This window comes from Periplaneta americana, chromosome 7 (genome assembly GCF_040183065.1).
Source record: "Periplaneta americana isolate PAMFEO1 chromosome 7, P.americana_PAMFEO1_priV1, whole genome shotgun sequence".
Taxonomy (NCBI): Eukaryota; Metazoa; Arthropoda; class Insecta; order Blattodea; family Blattidae; genus Periplaneta; species Periplaneta americana.
The window spans coordinates 13906630-13926778 of record NC_091123.1 but is presented as its reverse complement, the minus strand read 5'-3'; the positions used below and the strand labels follow the sequence as shown (position 1 = coordinate 13926778).

The 20149-nt window shown below is 38.0% G+C and overlaps 2 protein-coding genes across 2 annotated transcripts in view; one reads left to right on the top strand and one right to left on the bottom strand.

Moving 5' to 3' along the window:
• barc (RRM1_TatSF1_like and RRM2_TatSF1_like domain-containing protein barc) overlaps positions 1–20149 on the bottom strand; it is a 71299-nt gene that overhangs the window by 32191 nt on the left and 18959 nt on the right. The gene's annotated exons all lie outside the window — the stretch shown is intronic.
• On the top strand, positions 13380–19258 carry LOC138702929 (snaclec coagulation factor X-activating enzyme light chain 1-like). Its single transcript, XM_069830336.1, has 3 exons — positions 13380–13677; positions 17208–17414; positions 18841–19258. Exons 1-3 carry the CDS (start codon positions 13608–13610, stop codon positions 19140–19142), a joined length of 579 nt encoding a protein of 192 aa, XP_069686437.1. The 5' UTR covers positions 13380–13607; the 3' UTR covers positions 19143–19258.

Below are 20149 nucleotides of genomic sequence, written 5' to 3'. Positions count from 1 at the left end.
TTGAGTGGGACAAATTGATGTGCCCTCAAAACAGGGCAATCTCGTTTAATCAGGACGTATGGTCACCCTAATTGTATCCAGTCCTGCTTGTAATTTCCGTTTCTTTAAAAAATAGATATAATTTACAATTCTTGTAAAATGTCTTTACTTCTTTTATGGCCTAACAAAGTATATCCAGCTATTTTCCTAAACAAAATCATCTCTCCAGTACTTGATCTTGTTAAATATTAACAAGTAAAGACTGCTGTATGCTTTAAGTCTCGTACATTTCCGGACCTGCCTAATATTTGTTGGTCACCACTACATTTTAATCTCGTTTTGGGGAAAAGTACTGCAAAAAGTTCACGCATCCTCAATGGAAAAGCAAAGGATGAATTTACACAGTTACTGAAAATTTTAAAAGTAGTAATATATACATAAAGTAGGTCTCCATACAAATGCTGAAAAAAAAAAAAAAAACGAGTAAAAAATAAAACGAACATTGCCTATCGCTGCCGTGCCATTTAGGAAACTTCTCTGACTTATCTTCGTGGCGGATAGTATATATCCTCAGGCGCACATGGCAGATTGTTCTGCGGCTTCACTGAGAGAGTAGCTGGTGTGTTGCTGATTAAATAGCATAGTCAGAGCAGATGATAGCTTGATAAGGTGAAGGAGAACAAGGGAACGACAAGGAGAACAATGGGAATGCGAGGACAAGGACTACACAAGAATAGAAAAACCAGGAAAAGAAAAGAAGAATACGAGAACCAGGGGAATATAAGAAGAGCAAGGGTAATGCAAATAGAACAAGAAAACGAAAGGGACAAGGGGAAGAAAAGGAGAACAAGAGAAATACGGGGAGAACAAGGGGGATACAAGGAGAAATGGGGAACTACAAGAACAAGTGAATATAAGATGAACAAGGGGATACAAAGAGAACAAAGTGAAGACAACGAAAACAAGGGAATATAAGGAGAACAAGGAGAATATAACGAGAACAAAGGGAATATAAGAAGAGCAAGGGGAATACAAGTAGAACATGAAAACGAAAAGCACAAGGCGAAGAAAAGGAGAACAAGAAAACGAGGATAAGGGGAAGAAAAGGAGGACAAGAGAAATACAGAGAGAACAAAGAGAACAGGGGAATTCAAGGAAAGCAAGGATAATACAAGTAGAATAAAAAACGAAGAGGACAAGGAGAAGAAAAGGAGAAGAGGAATACAGGAAGAAGGAGAATACAAGGAGAACAGGGGGAATACAATAAGAACAAGGGAATACATGGTGAGCAAGGAGACTACTAGGAAAATGAGGGAAATACTAAGATAAAGTAATAAGGGAAATTGGAATATGTGGGAAATACAAACAGTACGAAGGGAAGTCGAGAAGAAGAATATAAGGACAAGGTGAAATACAAGGAGAACAAGGTGTTGGCTTTTCATGGGAGTCAATTCCTCGTACGTAGTGAGGTGGACGACGTAATTAAATGTCAATGGGCAAGTTATCTGGTTGAGGTTTTTTCCGAGGTTTTCCCTCAACCCAATATGAGCAAATGCAGGGTAACTTCCGGTGCTGGACCCCGGACTCATTTCACCGGCATTATCACCTTCAACTTATTCAGACGCTAAATAACCCAAGATGTTGTTAAAGCGTCGTAAAATAACCTAATTAAATAAATAAATAGACAAATAAATAAATACATAAAATGAAATAAACTTCCGTTTTATGGGTTGTACATAAGACAGTTTATAATTCAATGGAGTATGATATCTAATCCCGTCTAAAAATGTTGGTTAAATACACATAATAGGTATTGGTATTTGATATTTGATATTTGATATATTTGGTCACAGCACTTCTTTACATGTAATGGTGTACCTCACATTTCTGTATCCGGTGCCACCATTAACACTTACATTAACACATATTTGCAGTACATGTCTACACAACTTCTACCAATTAAACTATGTACTTTTTTTTATTATTACTTGTTCAATCTCCCTTTCAGTATTTCTCCTACATTTCGTTTGCTATTCTCTATTTGATCATTAATCGTAATATATCTAAATTTATATATGCCTTTCAAACCCCCTTTTTCCTCTAACTACTATTCACTAAGATTTCAATTTCACTTCAATAGGTATTGGTATACTGAAACAGCTTGTAATATTAAAAGGTTTACGGAGTGCATGCAATTTCTCAAATTACATACTACGCAAATACTTAAATACTTCGTAAATCTAGTATGCAAAGAAATTCCTACTTGTGCTTCTACTTTCAAACAAAATGAACAAGGACCCGGCGAGGTAAAAATCAGGTATGATTTGAGACTATCATTACGCATGATGTTCAGGACAGTGGGAGGTTTTGAGTATCGACTTGCCTTGGAGACCAGACTCATCTGATATACTCGTATCTGTGCCAGTGAACGTTTCTGCAACTAACCCATCGCTCTTCATGACATTGGGTCGCCATAGAAACACATTTCTGACACCTTCCTCAGAAAAGCGCATTCATATACCAAGTTACTAATAACTCTTGATGGTCTTTCCATGTCGAATAGTCACTCTACCTTTCAACGTGGCGACTCAGATTCGATTCCCGTTTGGGTCAGGATGGAATTTGTAGTGACAAAGTGGATGCTCAGGATCCTCGGGGTTTTCGTTTCTCCTCACCATTGCCAGAAGGATTAACAAATTTTACTCAACGTATTTAATAGATCAAGCTCTTTGTAATGGAGCCAACAAATAGGTTGCCTCATTCCCTGATGGAGCCGAAACATAGCTTCGTTTCTATAACTGTAATACAGTACAAATACCCAAAAAAATCTTATCCCTATCTTAACAATCGTTTGCAATTACATATATAAACGATTTCTGGTGAACCTGTCTGTGACAAGGAAAAAATACACATTCTCAGAACATATTTGCGACATGTCTGTGAAAGCAGTTAAAACAAAGTATTAATATATGGCTGTATCTCCGTAACAGGTAAGTTTCTGGTTAATTTTACAGAGTAATTCGTGTAGGGATGCCTAACACCCAACGCCTCTGTTTGAAGAAGTTTACAAGTGCGGTCATAAATTTGTAGATAAGAGTTAAATTTTTACAGAAAAGGTCTTAACTGTGTAAACAAACTCACACAAGAGCGTTTTCGGAGTCAAGACTATCTGTGCCATTTTGTTCTTCGCATGATATTCTGTAAGAAACACAAACCTTAAAAAGATCGAAATCTTGCATTATTCCTTAATAAACACGTCCAGTAAAGATTTATAGGCCTAAATTACATGATTATATTGCATGTGGATTATTCCCGGTTGGGTTGACTCGTTGAAACTGAATACGAACAAAATCCGTCGCTTTACTGAGAAATCGATCTACTGAGTCAGATAGAAATACCAGAAATAAAATTGTTTTATTTGAAGTACTACAACGCCATAAACTCTCATATTTTATGCATAATTCCCGGATAAAGACATAGATAGACAGATAACATGCCGAAAATTACTACAACTTCAAAGATATTGGGAACGTAAGTTATAGGGGAGAGTCGGGTAGTATCGGACATCGGGTAATATCGGACAGTGCGTTTCTTTCATCTACCACCATATGGTAGTACGTGAATGACATGGTTACGTTTCTCTATGCGACATTACAGAAACGTAACCATGTCAATCAGGTACTATCATCGTGTGGTAGATGAAAGAAACTCACTGTCCGATATTACCCGATGTCCGATACTACCCGACTCTCCCCTACTTCCGTGAAAATATCGTATGACAAAGTAAAAGAAACGAGAGAAAAAGAGAAGAGCGAGACGGAAGACACAGGTAAAGAGAAAGGATGAAAGACAGTCAACGAGAAAGGAAAACTAAAAAGAGCTGACAGAAAAATAGGCAGAAAACAGAGGAAAGATGGAAGCAAGAGAAACGCAGTAGACAAGATAAAAATAGGAAAAAGAAAAGGAAAGTGAAGAAGAGGGATTAAAAAAAGCAAGAAAAGGAAGAACTACAGACAGAAACACAGACAAGGCGAGAAAGAGGAAGAAAATGAAAAGAAAAATTGTGAGAAAAAAGAAAAGAAAAACAGAAAAGAAAAACAAAGGACAAGCGAAAGAACAGAAAGAGAAACAAACTAAGAGAGATAAACGAAGAACTAAGTAAATATAGAAGAGCAAATATAAGAAAGAGAAACAGATCAAAGGGGGATGAGATAATAAAGGGAGAGGAAGTAAATAAAGAGGAAGGAGATGAAAAAGAAGAGAAAAGAGTATGAAAGATAGCAGGTGAAAGAGAAAAAAGGAGACAAAGAAATATAAAAGGAAAGAAAGAGATAGAGGAAGAGAGCAAGTAGAAAAATGAGAGAATCGCAGAAAAAAAGCTGAAGAAAGGGTGAAGAAAAAAAAGAAAGAAAAATAAAGAAAAGGGTTGAAGAGAAATAAATAATTGAACAAAGAGAAAAAAGAGGTTGAGAAAGAGAGAAAAAGAGAAAGAGGGAGAAAGGTTGAAGAAAGTAAGGAACAGAGAGAGAGGGTTGAACAAAGAGAGAGACGGGGTTGAAGAGAGTAAAAGAGGGGTGAAAGAAAGGGTTGAAGGGAGAGAAGGGTTGACGGAAGAGAGGAAAAAGGTTTAAGAAAACAATAAAAAAAGGGGTTGAAGAAAGACAGAGGAGGGGTTGAAGAGATAAGACAGAGAAGGGCTTGGAGAAAGATATACTGGGTGTTCATTTCAAAGTGTGTCATGACGTCACTGTTGTGAGTCAGCGATTTGAAGCGAGTTTCAGCTTTTATGTCAGAGAAGTTGCCTATTAATCAAGGCGTTCAATCTGAACTTGAGAACGTGTACGGTATAACTTGAACGTCGTAGCAACAGATGGCGGTCTGTACGGTCTGTGTGCTACCATAACCTCTTTTGAACTGTGTTTTGCTCGTACCCAGGGTATTTGTTATCAACGGCTGCGTACGGCATTATTCCACAACACACATCAAATGCTCCGTGTCCATGTTGACCGTCCAAGTTAATGTCAACAAATACGTAAGTAATCGTCTTAACCCTCTCCCTATATCCCGACAGTAAGAAAAAACTCACCTCAGTACGTGTTTCCAAACAGTTCACATTCCTGCCACTACCGGCATTACGGTACGTATCGGTAAGTAGTCTTCAGAATAAACGCCGTGCTTGCCAGGCAACTTCTCTGGCACATAGGTAATACGCCTCTGCGGAAGTGTAGGAAGATTGAATTCTCTAGGCTCATCGGTTAGCCACATGACGACATACAGCGAGCCATGACACACTTTGAACTGAACACGCATTAGAGCATTCCACGTTAAGAAAAAAAAATCGTTTTATGGGCCTTCCCTAGTACATTGTAGAAGCTATGTGGTAGGTAGGCGTTTCTATGGTAACTACTCAGTATTTTTTGTTAATGTGAAATCCTCTATAGAAGGGGTTGAAAAAAAAAGAGAAAGTAAAAAAAGGAAAAAGAAAGGAAGGAACAAAGAATGAAAGAAAGAGAGAAAGATTGGATTTGAAGAAATATTGGGAAGAGGTCGAATAGAGAAGGAAAGAGAGAAGGGGTAGAAGACTAAGGGTTTGAAGAAAGAGAAAAAGAAAGAAATATGATCTTGCATTCCAACAGCGTTCCGTCCGTCTGCACGTGCATTACCCTCTGACCACAATCTGGCTCGGACGTGAAGAAGTGTTCTCCACCGACAATTCGAAGGCCCGGAGCGCAGACTGGGTCAAGGTGCGAGCGACACACATGAGAAATGTCTGGCAGCCGATAGCCGGTGACATGCTGCACGGCCAACTTTCTCGGCGTACGCTATTGAATGGACTTCAATGAAGTGGAGATTGTCAACCTTCAACTTTCGTCGACGACATTTTGATATTAGCCTCGGGATTCTGCGTTATTCAGTCCTGCTGCTAACACCTCCAGTTATGGTCACCAAGACCTTAGCTAAGATGAGTAATATTTTATTTAACGACGTGTGAAGGGCCAGCAGGATCAGAATGATTACTGTGAGAATACACCATACTTACTTACTGGCTTTTAAGGAACCCGGGGGTTCATTGCCGCCCTCACATAAGCCCGCCATTGGTCCCTATCCTGAGCAAGATTAATCCAGTCTCTATCATCATATCCCACCTCCCTCAAATCCAGTTTAATATTATCTTCCAATCTACGTCTCGGCCTCCCTAAAGGTTTTTTTCCCTCCGGCCTCCCAACTAACACTCTATAAGCATTTCTGGATTCGCCCATACGTGCTACATGCCCTGCCCATCTCAAACGTCTGGATTTAATGTTCCTAATTATGTCAGGTGAAGAATACAATGCGTGCAGTTCTGTGTTGTGTAACTTTCTACATTCTCCTGTAACTTCATCCCTCTTAGCCCCAAATATTTTCCTAGCCACCTTATTCTCAAACACCCTTAATCTCTATGCAAATCTAGTCTTTCAGGTAAAGCTCCCTGTAAAGCAGATTTGAATAATTTCAAGGGAAAAATTGTTCCGGGGCCGGGTTGAGTTCCCGGGTAGCTCAGTTGGCAGAGCGCTGGTACGTTCAACCAGAGGTCCCGGAATCGATACCCGGCCCCGGAACAATTTTTCCCTTGAAATTATTCACCCTTAATCTCTGTTCCTCTCTCAAAGTGAGAGTCCAAGTTTCACAACCATACAGAACAACCGGTAATATAACTGTTTTATAAATTCTAACTTTCAGATTTTTCGACAGCAGACTGGATGATAAGAGCTTCTCAACCGAATAATAACACGCATTTCCCATATTTATTCTGCGTTTAATTTCCTCCCGAGTATCATTTATATTTGTTACTGTTGCTCCCACATATTTCAACTTCTCCACCTCTTCAAAAGATAAATTTCCAATTTTTATATTTCCATTTCGTACAATATTCTCGTCACGAGACATAATCATATACTTTTTCTTTTCGGGATTTACTTCCAAACCTATCTCTTTACTTGCTTCCAGTAAAATTCCCGTGTTTTCTCTAATCGTTTGTGGATTTTCTCCTAACATATTCACGTCATCCGCATAGACAAGCAACTGATGTAAAGCGTTCAATTCCAAACCCTCTCTGTTGTCCTGGACTTTCCTAATGGCATACTCCAGAGGAAAGTTAAAAAGTAAAGGTGATAATGCATCTCCTTGCTTTAGCCCACAGTGAATTGGAAACGCATCTGACAGAAACTGGCCTATACGGACTCTGCTGTACGTTTAACTGAGACACATTTTAATTAATCGAACTAGTTTCTTGGGAATACCAAATTCGATAAGAATATCATACAAAACTTCTCTCTTAACCGAGTCATATGCCTTTTTGAAATCTATGAATAACTGATGTACTGTACCCTTATACTCTCATTTTTTCTTCATTATCTATCGAATACAAAATATCTGATCAATAGTTATCTATTACGCCTAAAACCACACTGATGATCCCGAATAATTTCATCTACATATGGAGTTAATCTTCTCAAAAGAATATTGGACAGAATTTTGTACGACGTCAACAAAAGTGATATTCCTCGAAAGTTACTACAGTTAGTCCTGTCCCCCTTCTTAAAGATAGGTAAGAAGGGATTGTTACGTTGCGTAAATACAGTATCGGAGAAACGTTTAAGACCACCCCTAAAATTAAATCATTTGCCTACTAGTCTTACACCAACTTTCTGGTAACAACTCTAATCTACTTTGTCTGAGAAACGGAAGATTTTCCTAAAGGAAAAATCTTGTACCTCAAACGACTCGAACAGAATTGAATTTTTTAAGGTTTAACCCTTTTCGTGACGACCCCCTTTGCATAGTATTATGTGAAAAATGCCAAGTAAATTTACATAAGTGAACCGCTCCACTGAACGTTACTCTACGCTCTCGGACAACACTACAGTGGTCTTTGTCGTCTGGAGAATAACAGCAAAATGTAAACTATATCACGATTAGATCGTGACCGGCATTTCTAGCAAAATTTTAAAATTACGATGTAATCGTGACTGGCACTCAAAGGGTTAAGCGCAGAACAAAAATGCATTTTTGACGCAGAACTATGTCTTTCTCCACACTACGTCAGTCAAGGGGTAACTTGGAAATAGACCATCACAAAAATTCAACTCCCTCTCCTTGTTCTTCTTGTATTCCTCATATGTGACTTGTACTGACAGACGCCACAAAAATGAGTTATTGTAATTTAGTATTTTTCTAAAGGAATAAAGTTAAAATATGGAAACAATTTAAGTGTTTTTAATGAATTCTCTTGAATTATTCCTTCTTGTATTCCTCAGATATGACTTGTATTGACAGACGCCACAAAAATGAGTTATTGTAATTTAGTATTTTTCTAAAGGAATAAAGTTAAAATATGGAAACAATTTAGGTGTTTTTAATGAATTCTCTTGAACTATTCCTTCTTGTATTCCATATATGACTTGTATTGACAGACGCCACAAAAATGAGTTATTGTAATTTAGTATTTTTCTAAAGGAATAAAGTTAAAATATGGAAACAATTTAAGTGTTTTTAATGAATTCTCTTGAACTATTCCTCCATGTATTCCTCATATACGACTTGTATTGACAGACGCCACAAAAATGAGTTGTTGTAATTTAGTATTTTTCTAAAGGAATAAAGTTAAAACATGGAAACAATTTACGTGTTTTTAATGAATTCTCTTGAACTATTCCTCCATGTATTCCTCATATATGACTTGTATTGACAGACGCCACAAAAATGAGTTATTGTAATTTAGTATTTTTCTAAAGTAATAAAGTTAAAACATGGAAACAATTCACGTGTTTTTAATGAATTCTCTTGAACTATTCCTCCGACACTGTAAACTGGTTTTTATGGCCCTTTAAAACATAAATAACTCTGTCGGTCGGTTTAGACCCGCGAACCTCGAGTTCACCGACCAGACTAGACCAGACCACATCTCGTATAAAGACCGAAAATAAGTTGTAATGATTTGCTATGGATTTGTTTGTAACAGGCGGTTCGCCCAGTCTGTTAAGTGTTGGGAGTAGTAGCAGAGAAACTATTTACAAATGTTGCTGTCAGTTCAAGCAGTCACGATATGTTGGTCCAACTGTAGCACCACACCTATCAACCAGCTGTACGTAATGCTGACATAACCCACTACATGCTCAGCATGCTGAATTATGTTTCGATGCCCTCATTTCCGATGTTTCTTATTACCAGTTTCTTCCATTTCCTTTGCAAATGTGGAGTTCCACAGTAATGAGATTCAGTTTCTTCCTTATATAGCACTCGCTGTCCTCTGAGGAAGTATTGACGACGGTTGAAAGTAATAGCTACAATAAGCAGCATCCGAGCGGAGACTTTATTCAGCGATAGGGATATTTCATGTACCGTACAACTATGATACGGGATCCTGTATTATTAATTGATTTTTTTACTTGGTTATTTAACGACACTGTATCAACTACTCCTTTATTTAGCGTTGATGGAATTGGTGATAGCGAGTTATGAGGCCGAGGATTCGCCATAGATTACCTGACATTCGCCTTACGGTTGAGGAAATATCGGGAAAAACCAAACCCCGGTAATCAATCCAAGCGGGAATCGAACCCATGCCCGAACGCAACTCCGGACCAACAGCCAACGCGCTACTGCATGAGTTGCGCCGGTGGCTCTGGAATATTTTACGACGTTTTATCAACTGCTATGGCTGTCTAGCGCAGCGTCTGAATGATACATAGGTTGGATAAAAAGTAATGGCAACACTGCTATCACGTGACGATGGTGCGTTCGAGAGTTCCCAGCTGTGTGGACATGAACAAGGGTTGTTAGATGAGTCAGTGCAGCCAGCGGCGACAGTACTCTGTCTGCAGTGTGTAGAACGTTGACTTTCATAGGGATAGTGCGAGCGCCCTAAGACCACGTTTACAAAACTAGAGCAACGTTCCTGGATCAAAATTGAAGTGACACGAGGTCGTAGTGCACAAGAATGTTTTCAGGGACTGCATGAAGCATATGCCGATGCAGCGTTGCCATATATCACAGTGGCACGATGCGTTAAAGCGTTCCGGGAAGGCAGGAATGCCGTTCAGGACAACCTCCGTACAGGACGACCCCGCGTGGAGGACAACACAATTCAACTCCTTGCTTCCCTGTTGGATCCACCGTACTCACCCCATATGATCCATGCGATTACGATCTTTTCACCAAAGTGAAAGAACCACTGCGAGGGACCCGGTACAATACCAGAGATGAACTTATCCGTGCTTTAGGGCGGTCAATACGGAACATCAACAAAGATGGACGCGCTGATGGTGTACGACGCCTTCCAAACATTTGGCAAAAGGTAATAAATAAGAGGGGTGACTAAATAGAAGGTACGTAAATGTTGTACACCTGTGAATAAAGCCATGTCAGAAATATCGAACTGTTGCCATTATTTTTTATCTAACCTTAGTATTATGAAGGTGATAATGCCAGCGAAATGAGTCCAAAGTCCAGCGCCAAAAGTTATCCAGCATTTGCTCTTAATTGGTTGAAGGAAAACTCCTGAAACAACATCAACCAAGTAACTTATCCCAACCGGGATTTGAACCCGGTCAGATATGCTAACCGTTACTCCACAGCGTGGACACTTTAGTTCTTAAAGAAGCTATGTTAATGATTTTCAACCTTTAATTCTTTTTCGCTTTCAGTCGGTTTCCAACTTATGGATTACTGATATAACATGAAGCATAATGAAGGCTGCCATACTCTGCTTCGTTTCCAAAGAAACTGGTCGTCCTCGGTGGTCTTACGGTTACAATGCTAATCGACAGATCCCACGACATTCCTGAGGGATCCTACGACATTCCTGAGTTCGAACCTGGCCAAGAGTGATGGATTTAAGGGCGATAAAATCCACCTTTGCGAGGAAAGAGAATATGAGAGGTCTGTGTCGGACATTATGCCACGTACATATGAACATTTTCCATATTATTTTAAATAGGAAAATTTCCCCTTATTAAGCAACTATTTTAATTTCATTTTTATACGTTTTATAATTTTACCGATATTATTATACATTTTGGCGGCCGGGTAGCTCAGTTGCTAGAGCAGCTACGGACTGGAAGGTCCGGGGTTCGATCCCAGGTGGTGACAGGATTTTTTCTCGTTGCCAAACTTTCAGAACGGCCCCGAGGTTCACTCAGCCTCCATAAAATTGAGTACCGGGTCTTTCCCGGGGGTAAAAGGCGGCCAGAGCGTGGTGCCGACCACACCACCTCATTCCAGTGCCGAGGTCATGGAAAGCATGGGGCTCTACCTCCGTGCCCCCCAAATGCCTTCATGGCATGTTACGGGGATACCTTTACCTTTTATTATTATACATTTTATTGAAAATGTTTAATTTATTACGCAATTTTTCTGAGCTCCTAGATTTTGTTAAATTTCATAATAAATTGTAAGTAATGATATAGTTACACATTTTTCAATTATTCAGGAATTTGTTACCTTATTGACTTTGCTAAGGTTCATAAAATTGTAGGTACTGATATAAATTTTATTGTAAATTTCCCTGCAAATGTTCCCTATATTAAGCAACTTTTAAATAATGTTGATATGGCTAAAGTTTAGAAAGTATTTTTGTGATATAATTATACATTATCCTGGAAATATTTTCCTTATCACGCAGTTTTTTTTTTTTTAGTTTGCTAAGTTTTATAATAAATTATAGGTAATGGTATTACAATTAAAATTTTTCCTGAAAATTTTCCACTTGTTACGCAATTTTTTAGTTTCCTGATTTTACAAAGTTTTATAAAATGTTCTATATAATAAATTAAAACTCCGGGTGTAAAAATGATTCATTCATTCACTCACTCATAGTTTCCTGCCCAAAGACAGGTTTTTCAATGCAAACACAGCAATCTCCAATCTTTCATATTTTCTTCCTCCCTCTTCGTCTCCGCATATGATCCACATATCTTAATGTAGTCTATCATCTGATATCTTCTTCTGCCCCGAACTCTTCTCCCGTTTACCATTCCTTTCAGTGCACCCTTCAGTAGGCAGTTTTATCTCAGTCAGTGGCCCAGCCAAGAAGCATTTGAAATGTGGATGTGGAGAAGAATGGAGCGTATGAAGTGGACAGACAGAATAAGAAACGAAGCTGTGTTGGAAAGAGTGGGTGAAGAAAGAATGATGCTGAAACTATCAGAAAGAGGAAAAGAAATTGGTTGGGTCACTGGCTGAGAAGAAACTGCCTACTGAAGGATGTACTGGAAGGAATGGTGAACGGGAGAAGAGTTCGGAGCAGAAGATATAAGATAGATGACATTGAGATATATGGATCATACGCGGAGACTAAGAGGGAGGCAAAAAATAGTAAAGACTGGAGAATGCTGAGTTTGCAGTGAAAGACCTGTCCTTGGGCAGAACACTATGCATGTTGCTCAGTTTCCTTGTCTTTTAATTTCGGAATATGTGTGTGTGTGTGTGTGTGTCTAATGCCTACCCACTTCACTTTGCCTGATTCGAGTTCCGCACACTGCGGATAGGTGGCAGGACTGTGACCCATTTTCAAATTGCACACCACTTCAGCGGGCCACGTTATGCATGATGTGTATCTGTGGAGTTATGTCGTGTACTAGGGTGAGTGTATGTTACGTGTTCGTGTAAGTGTAGTGTAGGGAATGGGTGAGGATGATGATTAAGATGAGGAAGGGAGAAGGGGAAACCCGGTGTCGGCACGTGCCTACTCCTGTCGAATAGCAACAAGAGAGCCGCTAGGCTTAACGTCCCAATCCGATGGACGAATCTCTATCAACAGTGACATATGCCTTCCCTTCATATTCACTGCGGAGATATACTGAATCTCCTAATATTAACTTGTTGCTCTACTCGCATGGCTACTGACAGTACTTCACTTAGTTCTTCAATTGGGGAACAGAATACCTGGAGAAAACTTCTGTGTTACCTGGACCACGGGCTTGCCCAATATAAGTTATAAATTCAGAGTGGAGCGGGATTTCAACCCGGGGCCCCTAGCGTACCTTCGAACGTAGTGTAATATGATTTTGCTAGACTTCGTTTTACATCATTAACGTCCTTCCGAAACAAATGGATCAAAATCGCTGAACCCAGGAGCGCATCCTCTTTCCGCGGGCATGACAGTCTACCACCACGCCCCCCTCCGCAGGGGCGCAGTCAGTTGGTTTAACATCGTCATTTTTACACAAACAATCCATCATAATTATGTCGTTATGGCGACACTCTCATCTGCATACAAACGTATCATTGTTTTAGACAAAGCCCACTTGTTTACGACCTGAATCTGATTCATGTGGAACAAAGTGTACGCTGTTAAGGTATCCATATTGTTTCTCTCTGAATCAGGACTCTGAAAATAGCAGTCTACAAGTCTAGCTGGCTTCGCTGGCGCAGAGCCCACATTTCTCTTCCTCCCCTCTGCACGCTGGTCTCCTCCCCTCCATTTGTTCGCCGCCACGTTAACCAAAAACCAAACCCACAACGTGCTGCTCGCACACTTGTCTCCATTCAGACACTCGCACTGTCAGTCAAAACACATCATTCCCGCGCTCGGAGCGACTCCCGCGGAATTGCAACAGGCTGGCGGAGAGGTGCATGATGCGGCAGTGATGTGTGCGCCCACCCCCAGCATGTGGGTCCTGCTGCTGCTACTGCTGCTCGGCACATGTCTCTGTGCAGGTACGGATGGACTCACGACCTCTGAACGATTCCTCGGCAATAGTCGTAGTGATAGATATAAATTTACACGTTGTAAACCGATTGTTAATTAAATACAATGGTATACAATTAAAACCCCTTTATGAGTACTTTACTACTGCTAGTAATCTGGATTTTTGATCGCGTATAATAAATAGTAACAGTGAACTGTTTTTTTTATTTTATTTTATGAATGATATGTGTATCAATATACTGTTAATACTCATTATAAACTAAGGGGTTAATAATATAACATCACTAAAAGCATGTTCCCAATTAATATTAATAGTATCTACGAGTAAGAAGTCATGCAATTACAGACGTGGACAAATTATTAACAAAATTGACGATTTTTATGATAATTCTGTTTACAAAATTTGACTTTTCAATTTAGATTACAGTTGACAATTTTGCATATTTCCATCATTACAGTAGACAGAAATATGCAAAAATGTCAACTGTAGTTTAAATTGAAGAGTCAAGTTTTGTAAAAAATATATAATAAAAATCTTCAATTTAGCTAATAATTTGTAAATTAGCAAAAATGTCAACTGCATTGAAGAGCCAAATTTTGTAAAAATATAAAACAAAAATCTTCAGTTTTGCTAATAATTTGGAAATATCCAAAATGTCAGCTGTAGTCCAAATTGAAGAATCGAATTTTGTAAAAATATACAATAAAAACTTTCAGTTTTGCTAATAATTTGTAAATATGCAAAAATATCAAATGTAGTCCAAATTGAAGGGTTCAATTTTGAAAAATATACTATACAAATCTTCAATTTGGCTAATTATTTGGAAATACACAAATATGTCAACTGTAGTCTAAATTGAAGAATCATATTTTGTAAAAATATATAATAAAAATCTTCAATTTTGCTAATAATTTGTCCACGTCTGTAATTTTATTATAATACATCACTACGCAGTTTACTTGTATAAATTTGTATAAATGAGAAACTTATTTGCAAAACGATCCTTGTCCATTACCATAACTTTGTGGAAAATCACAAAAAAATATCTTATCAGCTAGGCAAGAGATATTATAAAACCAAAGAGTTGGATGCATTTAGAATCAGATGGGAGCATAAGACTCTTTGATTCCAAAGCTGGAACTAATATTCTGTCGAAATTTTTGCTGCGGACAAAAGTCAGTTTAATTCCTACAGTCACTTTTAACGCAAGATTTTAGTGGTTTAGAGGCGTTCTGAAGAAAATCATGACAATTTTATAGCCTATGTAGAATTATTTCTCAAAAATGCATGGACACAGGAAGTTGATTTTTGTTATCAGATGGACAAGAGGCGTTTTGAAAATGAGCTTCTCAAATGTACAATAACAGTAATGACAGTGACAGTAGCAATAGTAGTAGTGGTAGCAGTAGTAACAGCGTGATAGTAATAGCAGTACTAATAGTGTTGGTAGCAGTAGCATTATCTATCAAGGTGGTGGTAGTGGCAGTAGTAGGTCTAATAGTAACAATAATGGCAGTGATGATAGTAGCAATAGTGAAACGTGGTGAAGACAGCAGTATTAACAGTGGTGGTGAGATCAGTAACTGAATTACGTAATATATTCATTGACTATGCACGAGCTTTAGACTCAGTAACTAGAAAGAAGATAACAGAATGTTTATTACAATATCAAATACCACACAAATTAATAAGATTAATAACCCTCACACTTCAAAATACTAGAGCCAAAATTAAAATAAACAATAAATTGAGTGAAGAATTTGAAATAAACATTGGCGTCAAACAAGGTGATCCATTAGCAACAACTTTATTTAGCAGTGTAATCGATTATATAATAAAACAACTAGATCTAAGAGGTAATATAAGTACCAGACTAAAACAATGCATGGCATATGCAGATGATACAATAATAACAACAAGAAATATGCCAGCATTAGTTGAAACTTTCAAATTATTGAAAGAAGAGTCAAGCAAATATGGATTGATAGTTCATCATCATCATCATCATCAATAGCTATCAGAGTTTAGGCCATTTGGCCTGTTCCGTCTCAGGTGAAAAGCTGGTCTCTCCATCGCTTCTTCGGGCGTCCACGATCTCGGTATCCAAGGGGTCTGTAATTTAATAATCTCCTGGGTAGTCTATAATTTGGCATCCGTAGAACATGCTCATGCCAGTTGCTCCGATACTTGTGGATTGTCTCTGTAATGGCTGCGATATTTAGTTCTTGTCGATGTCTTCATTATATTTATGGTCATAGAGAGTGTAGCCTGCTAGCGGATTGATAGTTAATAATGCTAAAACTAAATATTTAAACAATAACACAAAAAATAGAGCAACAAAAGATCTCATAATAGAAAATATTAGTTATGAAAGAGTAAATTTGTTTAAATATTTAGGTTCCATTATAAACCAAAATAATAGTATAGAAGAAGAAATAAATGAGAGAATTGCTCTAGGCAAAGCATATTTTGCGAACAAAATATTGTTCAAAAGTAAATTAATATCTAAGTCAGCAAAATTCATACTATATAAAACAATTATAAGACCAACTGTGACATATGCATGTGAAACCTGGGCGTTGAAGGAAACAATAAAACAAAAGCTTCTGATTTTTGAAAGGAAAATTTTGCGTAGGATAATGAGACCAATCAAAGAAAAAGATGGTACATGGAGGATCCAAACCAACATGGAATTAAATAAGACGATTAAAAATATAATAAATTTATTAAAGCTCAAAGACTAGGATGGTTTGGACATGTAAATCGAATGCAAAATGACAGACTGTTAAATAAGATCTACCAGTGGCAACCTCTAACGACAAGAGCAACAGGAAGACCAAAAAATAGGTGTGGGGATGACGTACAGAAGATATAAAATTATTAAGGGTTCGGAATTGGCCCAAAATTATCCAAGATAGAGAGAAATGGAAAGAAATCGTTGAGAAGGCCAAAACTTCAATGAAGTTGTAGTGCCTTCAGAAGAAGAAGAAGAAGTTGAGGTCAGTAACAATAGTAGTTAGGTGGTATCAGTCGTAATAGTATATGAGATGGCAATAGTAGTAAAAATAGTTTTATGGCAGTATTAATATTACTAGTAACACTGGCAGTAGCAGTAGTAATAACAATAGTGATGATGCCAGCAGGGGTCATATGAATGATAGTGATTGAAATAGCAGTATAACAGTAATAAATGATGACAGTAGTAGTAACGTGTTGATGGCAGCAATAATAGTGAGTGACATTAGCACCAACAGCAGTTGTACTAATAGTACCAATAATAGTAAGTAACAATTTGTGATGGTAGCAGTAACAATAGTATTAGTAAGTGATGGAGGCAATAGCAGTAGCAGTTTTGTGATGGCAGTACCAGTAAATGATAGTGGAAGGAGTAATCTAGCGGTGATGGCACTATAGTAAGTGACAGTAGCAGTAACAATAGTGGTGATGGCAAAATACTGTAGCAGTATTGCCACAAATTCTCGCTCGTCCTCATATTACAAAAAATAAACAATTTGAAGTATGACTGAAAATGTGCAGATGACAGCGAAGGGGACATGAAGAAGACGTATGTGTGTCCGTCGGACTTTGTACGCAATGGCAATAGCTGCTACTTCTTCAGCACCCACATGGCGGCATGGCAGGAGGCGCACTTCGCCTGTCAGGACAAGGGCAGCGACCTGGCCCGGCTGGAGAAGGCCTGGGAGGATCGCAACATGAGGAGCTACCTCAACAAACCCGAACTAGGTCAGTTCCTATACTTTTATCTTTTTCTATTATTTTCTGTTCTACATCCTCACCTTCTCTTGCTTCATTATTTTCTCCTACTTCATCATCCTCTCCCTCTACTTCATTTTCTCCTACTCCATACATCATACTCTTCTTCTACCTCATATTTCATCATTCTCTCCCTCTACTTCATCTTCTCCTACTCCATACATCATACTCTTCTTCTACCTCATATTTCATCATCCTCTCCCTCTACTTCATCTTCTCCTACTCCATACATCATACTCTTCTTCTACCTCATATTTCATCATTCTCTCCCTCTACTTCATCTTCTCCTACTCCATGCATCATACTCTCCTCCTACTTCATATTTCATTATCTTCTCCTCCTACTTCATACTTCATCGTCGTCTTCTCCTACTTCACACATCATGAAGTGGATCCTGTCCAAAAAAAAAGTCATGCTTTGATTTTTCCAGTAATATCTCCAGTTCAAAATATTTTGATAAATTTTATAAGGGATATAATATTTTGGTCTGTACACTGTCCTTTGAATTGACAATTGAAACGTATCCTCTGCAAACAGAAGTGTTTATTATTATTATTATTATTATTATTATTATTATTATTATTATTATTATTATTATTATTTAGGTTGTCCAACATACTGTACATTTAATCCTTAGGATATATCATGAGATATTTAAATTAAATTTACAATTTAGGATATATAGGATTAAACTCAAAATCACAATTTATCAGTTGATTAGTTAGTGTCTTGTAAATGTCATTTATAAAAGTTATTGTCCTTGGATAGGAAATCACTTTCCTCAGGTTTGATCTTGCATTCTTGAGGTTCTCTGGTCTAAACTTGTCATTCAATCTGCATCGAGTGAAATGGGCAGCTGTCTGGTACTCCTCTTCACATGGGCATGTTGATGTTGTACTTTTGCCAGTTTTGTGTAGGTATTGCAGGAAATTTCCATGATCTATCATGAACTGGGTTAAAATGAAGTTAGGATGAAAGTTGGTTTGCAGTCTGCAGTGAATGTTTGGAAAGTAAATTTTTGTGTATATGTATACTCGATTCCAGAGGTTTTCGTAGTAATCTTTAAGCTTCAGTTTACATAGTGATAACGGTCGAAGGTTATTCTTTTGCGGTTCCTGGAATCTATTTTAGCAAGAAAGTCTACCCTCTAATTTCTTTGATGACCAGTATGGTCTCCTCTGATCCAGTAGTTCATATGTTTTAAATAGAGCATGGAGATTTGTTCTGATCTGGATGACAGCGGGGTCCATTCGTGTTTGTGTTTGTTAGTGCGATTCCTGTTTCGAAAAATTTAGTTCCATTTTGAAGTAATTTAATTTAAACAGATATTAATTACTTTCAGGCCTCAATATCAACAGACATGCCGAATGTATAAATTTCCCATTTCTGTTCCCAGCCCCTCTCGAGCGTTGGATTGGAGGGATATACAACTGGGAGACCAAACGATGGGTCTGGGCTGCAACTGGCAGGCGGCTGACATATCAGGGATTCTCCCGTCGCTCACCGAAAGAAGATCCCACCTGGCACTGCATCATCATGGATCCCAAGATGATGTACAAGTGGGGTTCTCGTAGTTGTGTGCACCGCAAACATTACATATGTGAGAGACCACTGGAAGTGGTGATGGTGCGCGACGAACCAAAGCCAAGAAGGCACTCTCGTCGACGACACAAGACCAGACTCATTGATCAGCAATAACATTCTTGTGTGTTGTTCCTCATCTCTTTCTTGTTTATTTAATAATACTGTATCGTAAGTAATGGTTTGTTTTACAGTGAATGAACAAATACAACGATTCTTGGGTGTCTTTTCAATGGGAGTGGTGAAGTCTTTTCTCAAACAAGAAATAATGACAACAAAATGTCTTAAAAGTCGTTCGTTTTTGTTATTCAGTGATCACCATACTTAACTCTGGACTAATTTTCAGTTAAAGGCAATGCTTTTATATAAAAAAAAAATTCTACGTGTACTTTCCATCACACAAAGACATAATGTCACAGGCCACAACCAGTAGACTTACAGCGTGTGAAATACCATTTTATTAATTAATAAAGACACATGTAGAGGTCTCTGGTAGAAAAGAGTAGAAAATCGACTCAAAATCGTACTAGTCCACAGTCTTCTATGTGTGATTAACTGTTGACAAAACAATACTAAACGTAAAAATTAAAAATAGGTGTTAAATAAGCCAACCAATGATTTCACTATCAAGTGCTCAGCATTAGAAACCAACCAATCAATCATGTGATTACATTCAGTCATAACATGTAGAATTCGAACTTCCAACGAAAGTTTGAATTTTCATTTTCCAACATCTGCACATAAAGCATAAAAAAACTCTTGCACAATGCGAAGTCTTCTATTCAGTCAGTATTACAGGTAAGTACAACGTTTAGTTTTAAATCTGCATATTTATATAGTTCAAACTTAACTAGACTGTGCTAATGCCACAAAACAGACTGACTATAAGGTTCAGTTAATAATGCACATAAAATTAACTTAACAGTGAATTCCTTATTTCAGTTTCAGCATGATTCACTTTCATATCCTAGCAACCACATATTATATTTAACATTTCCTTATGTCAATTTTAGTACGATCACGATTTCGTATCTTAGGGTGCTATGCATAGACATTTCGCTAGCCCACGCTACGAGCGTGCTAAACTAGCCCTGGCTATCGACTGATTACTTGTACAGGATTTA

Excerpts from the sequence above, each read along its gene's own strand:
- LOC138702929 (XM_069830336.1), top strand. The coding sequence starts at position 13,608 with ATGTGTGCGCCCACCCCCAGCATGTGGGTCCTGCTGCTGCTACTGCTG. Across the intron at positions 13,678-17,207 it reads CGGCACATGTCTCTGTGCAG|ATGACAGCGAAGGGGACATG; the intron begins GTACGGATGGAC and ends GAAAATGTGCAG. Across the intron at positions 17,415-18,840 it reads CCTCAACAAACCCGAACTAG|CCCCTCTCGAGCGTTGGATT; the intron begins GTCAGTTCCTAT and ends TTCTGTTCCCAG.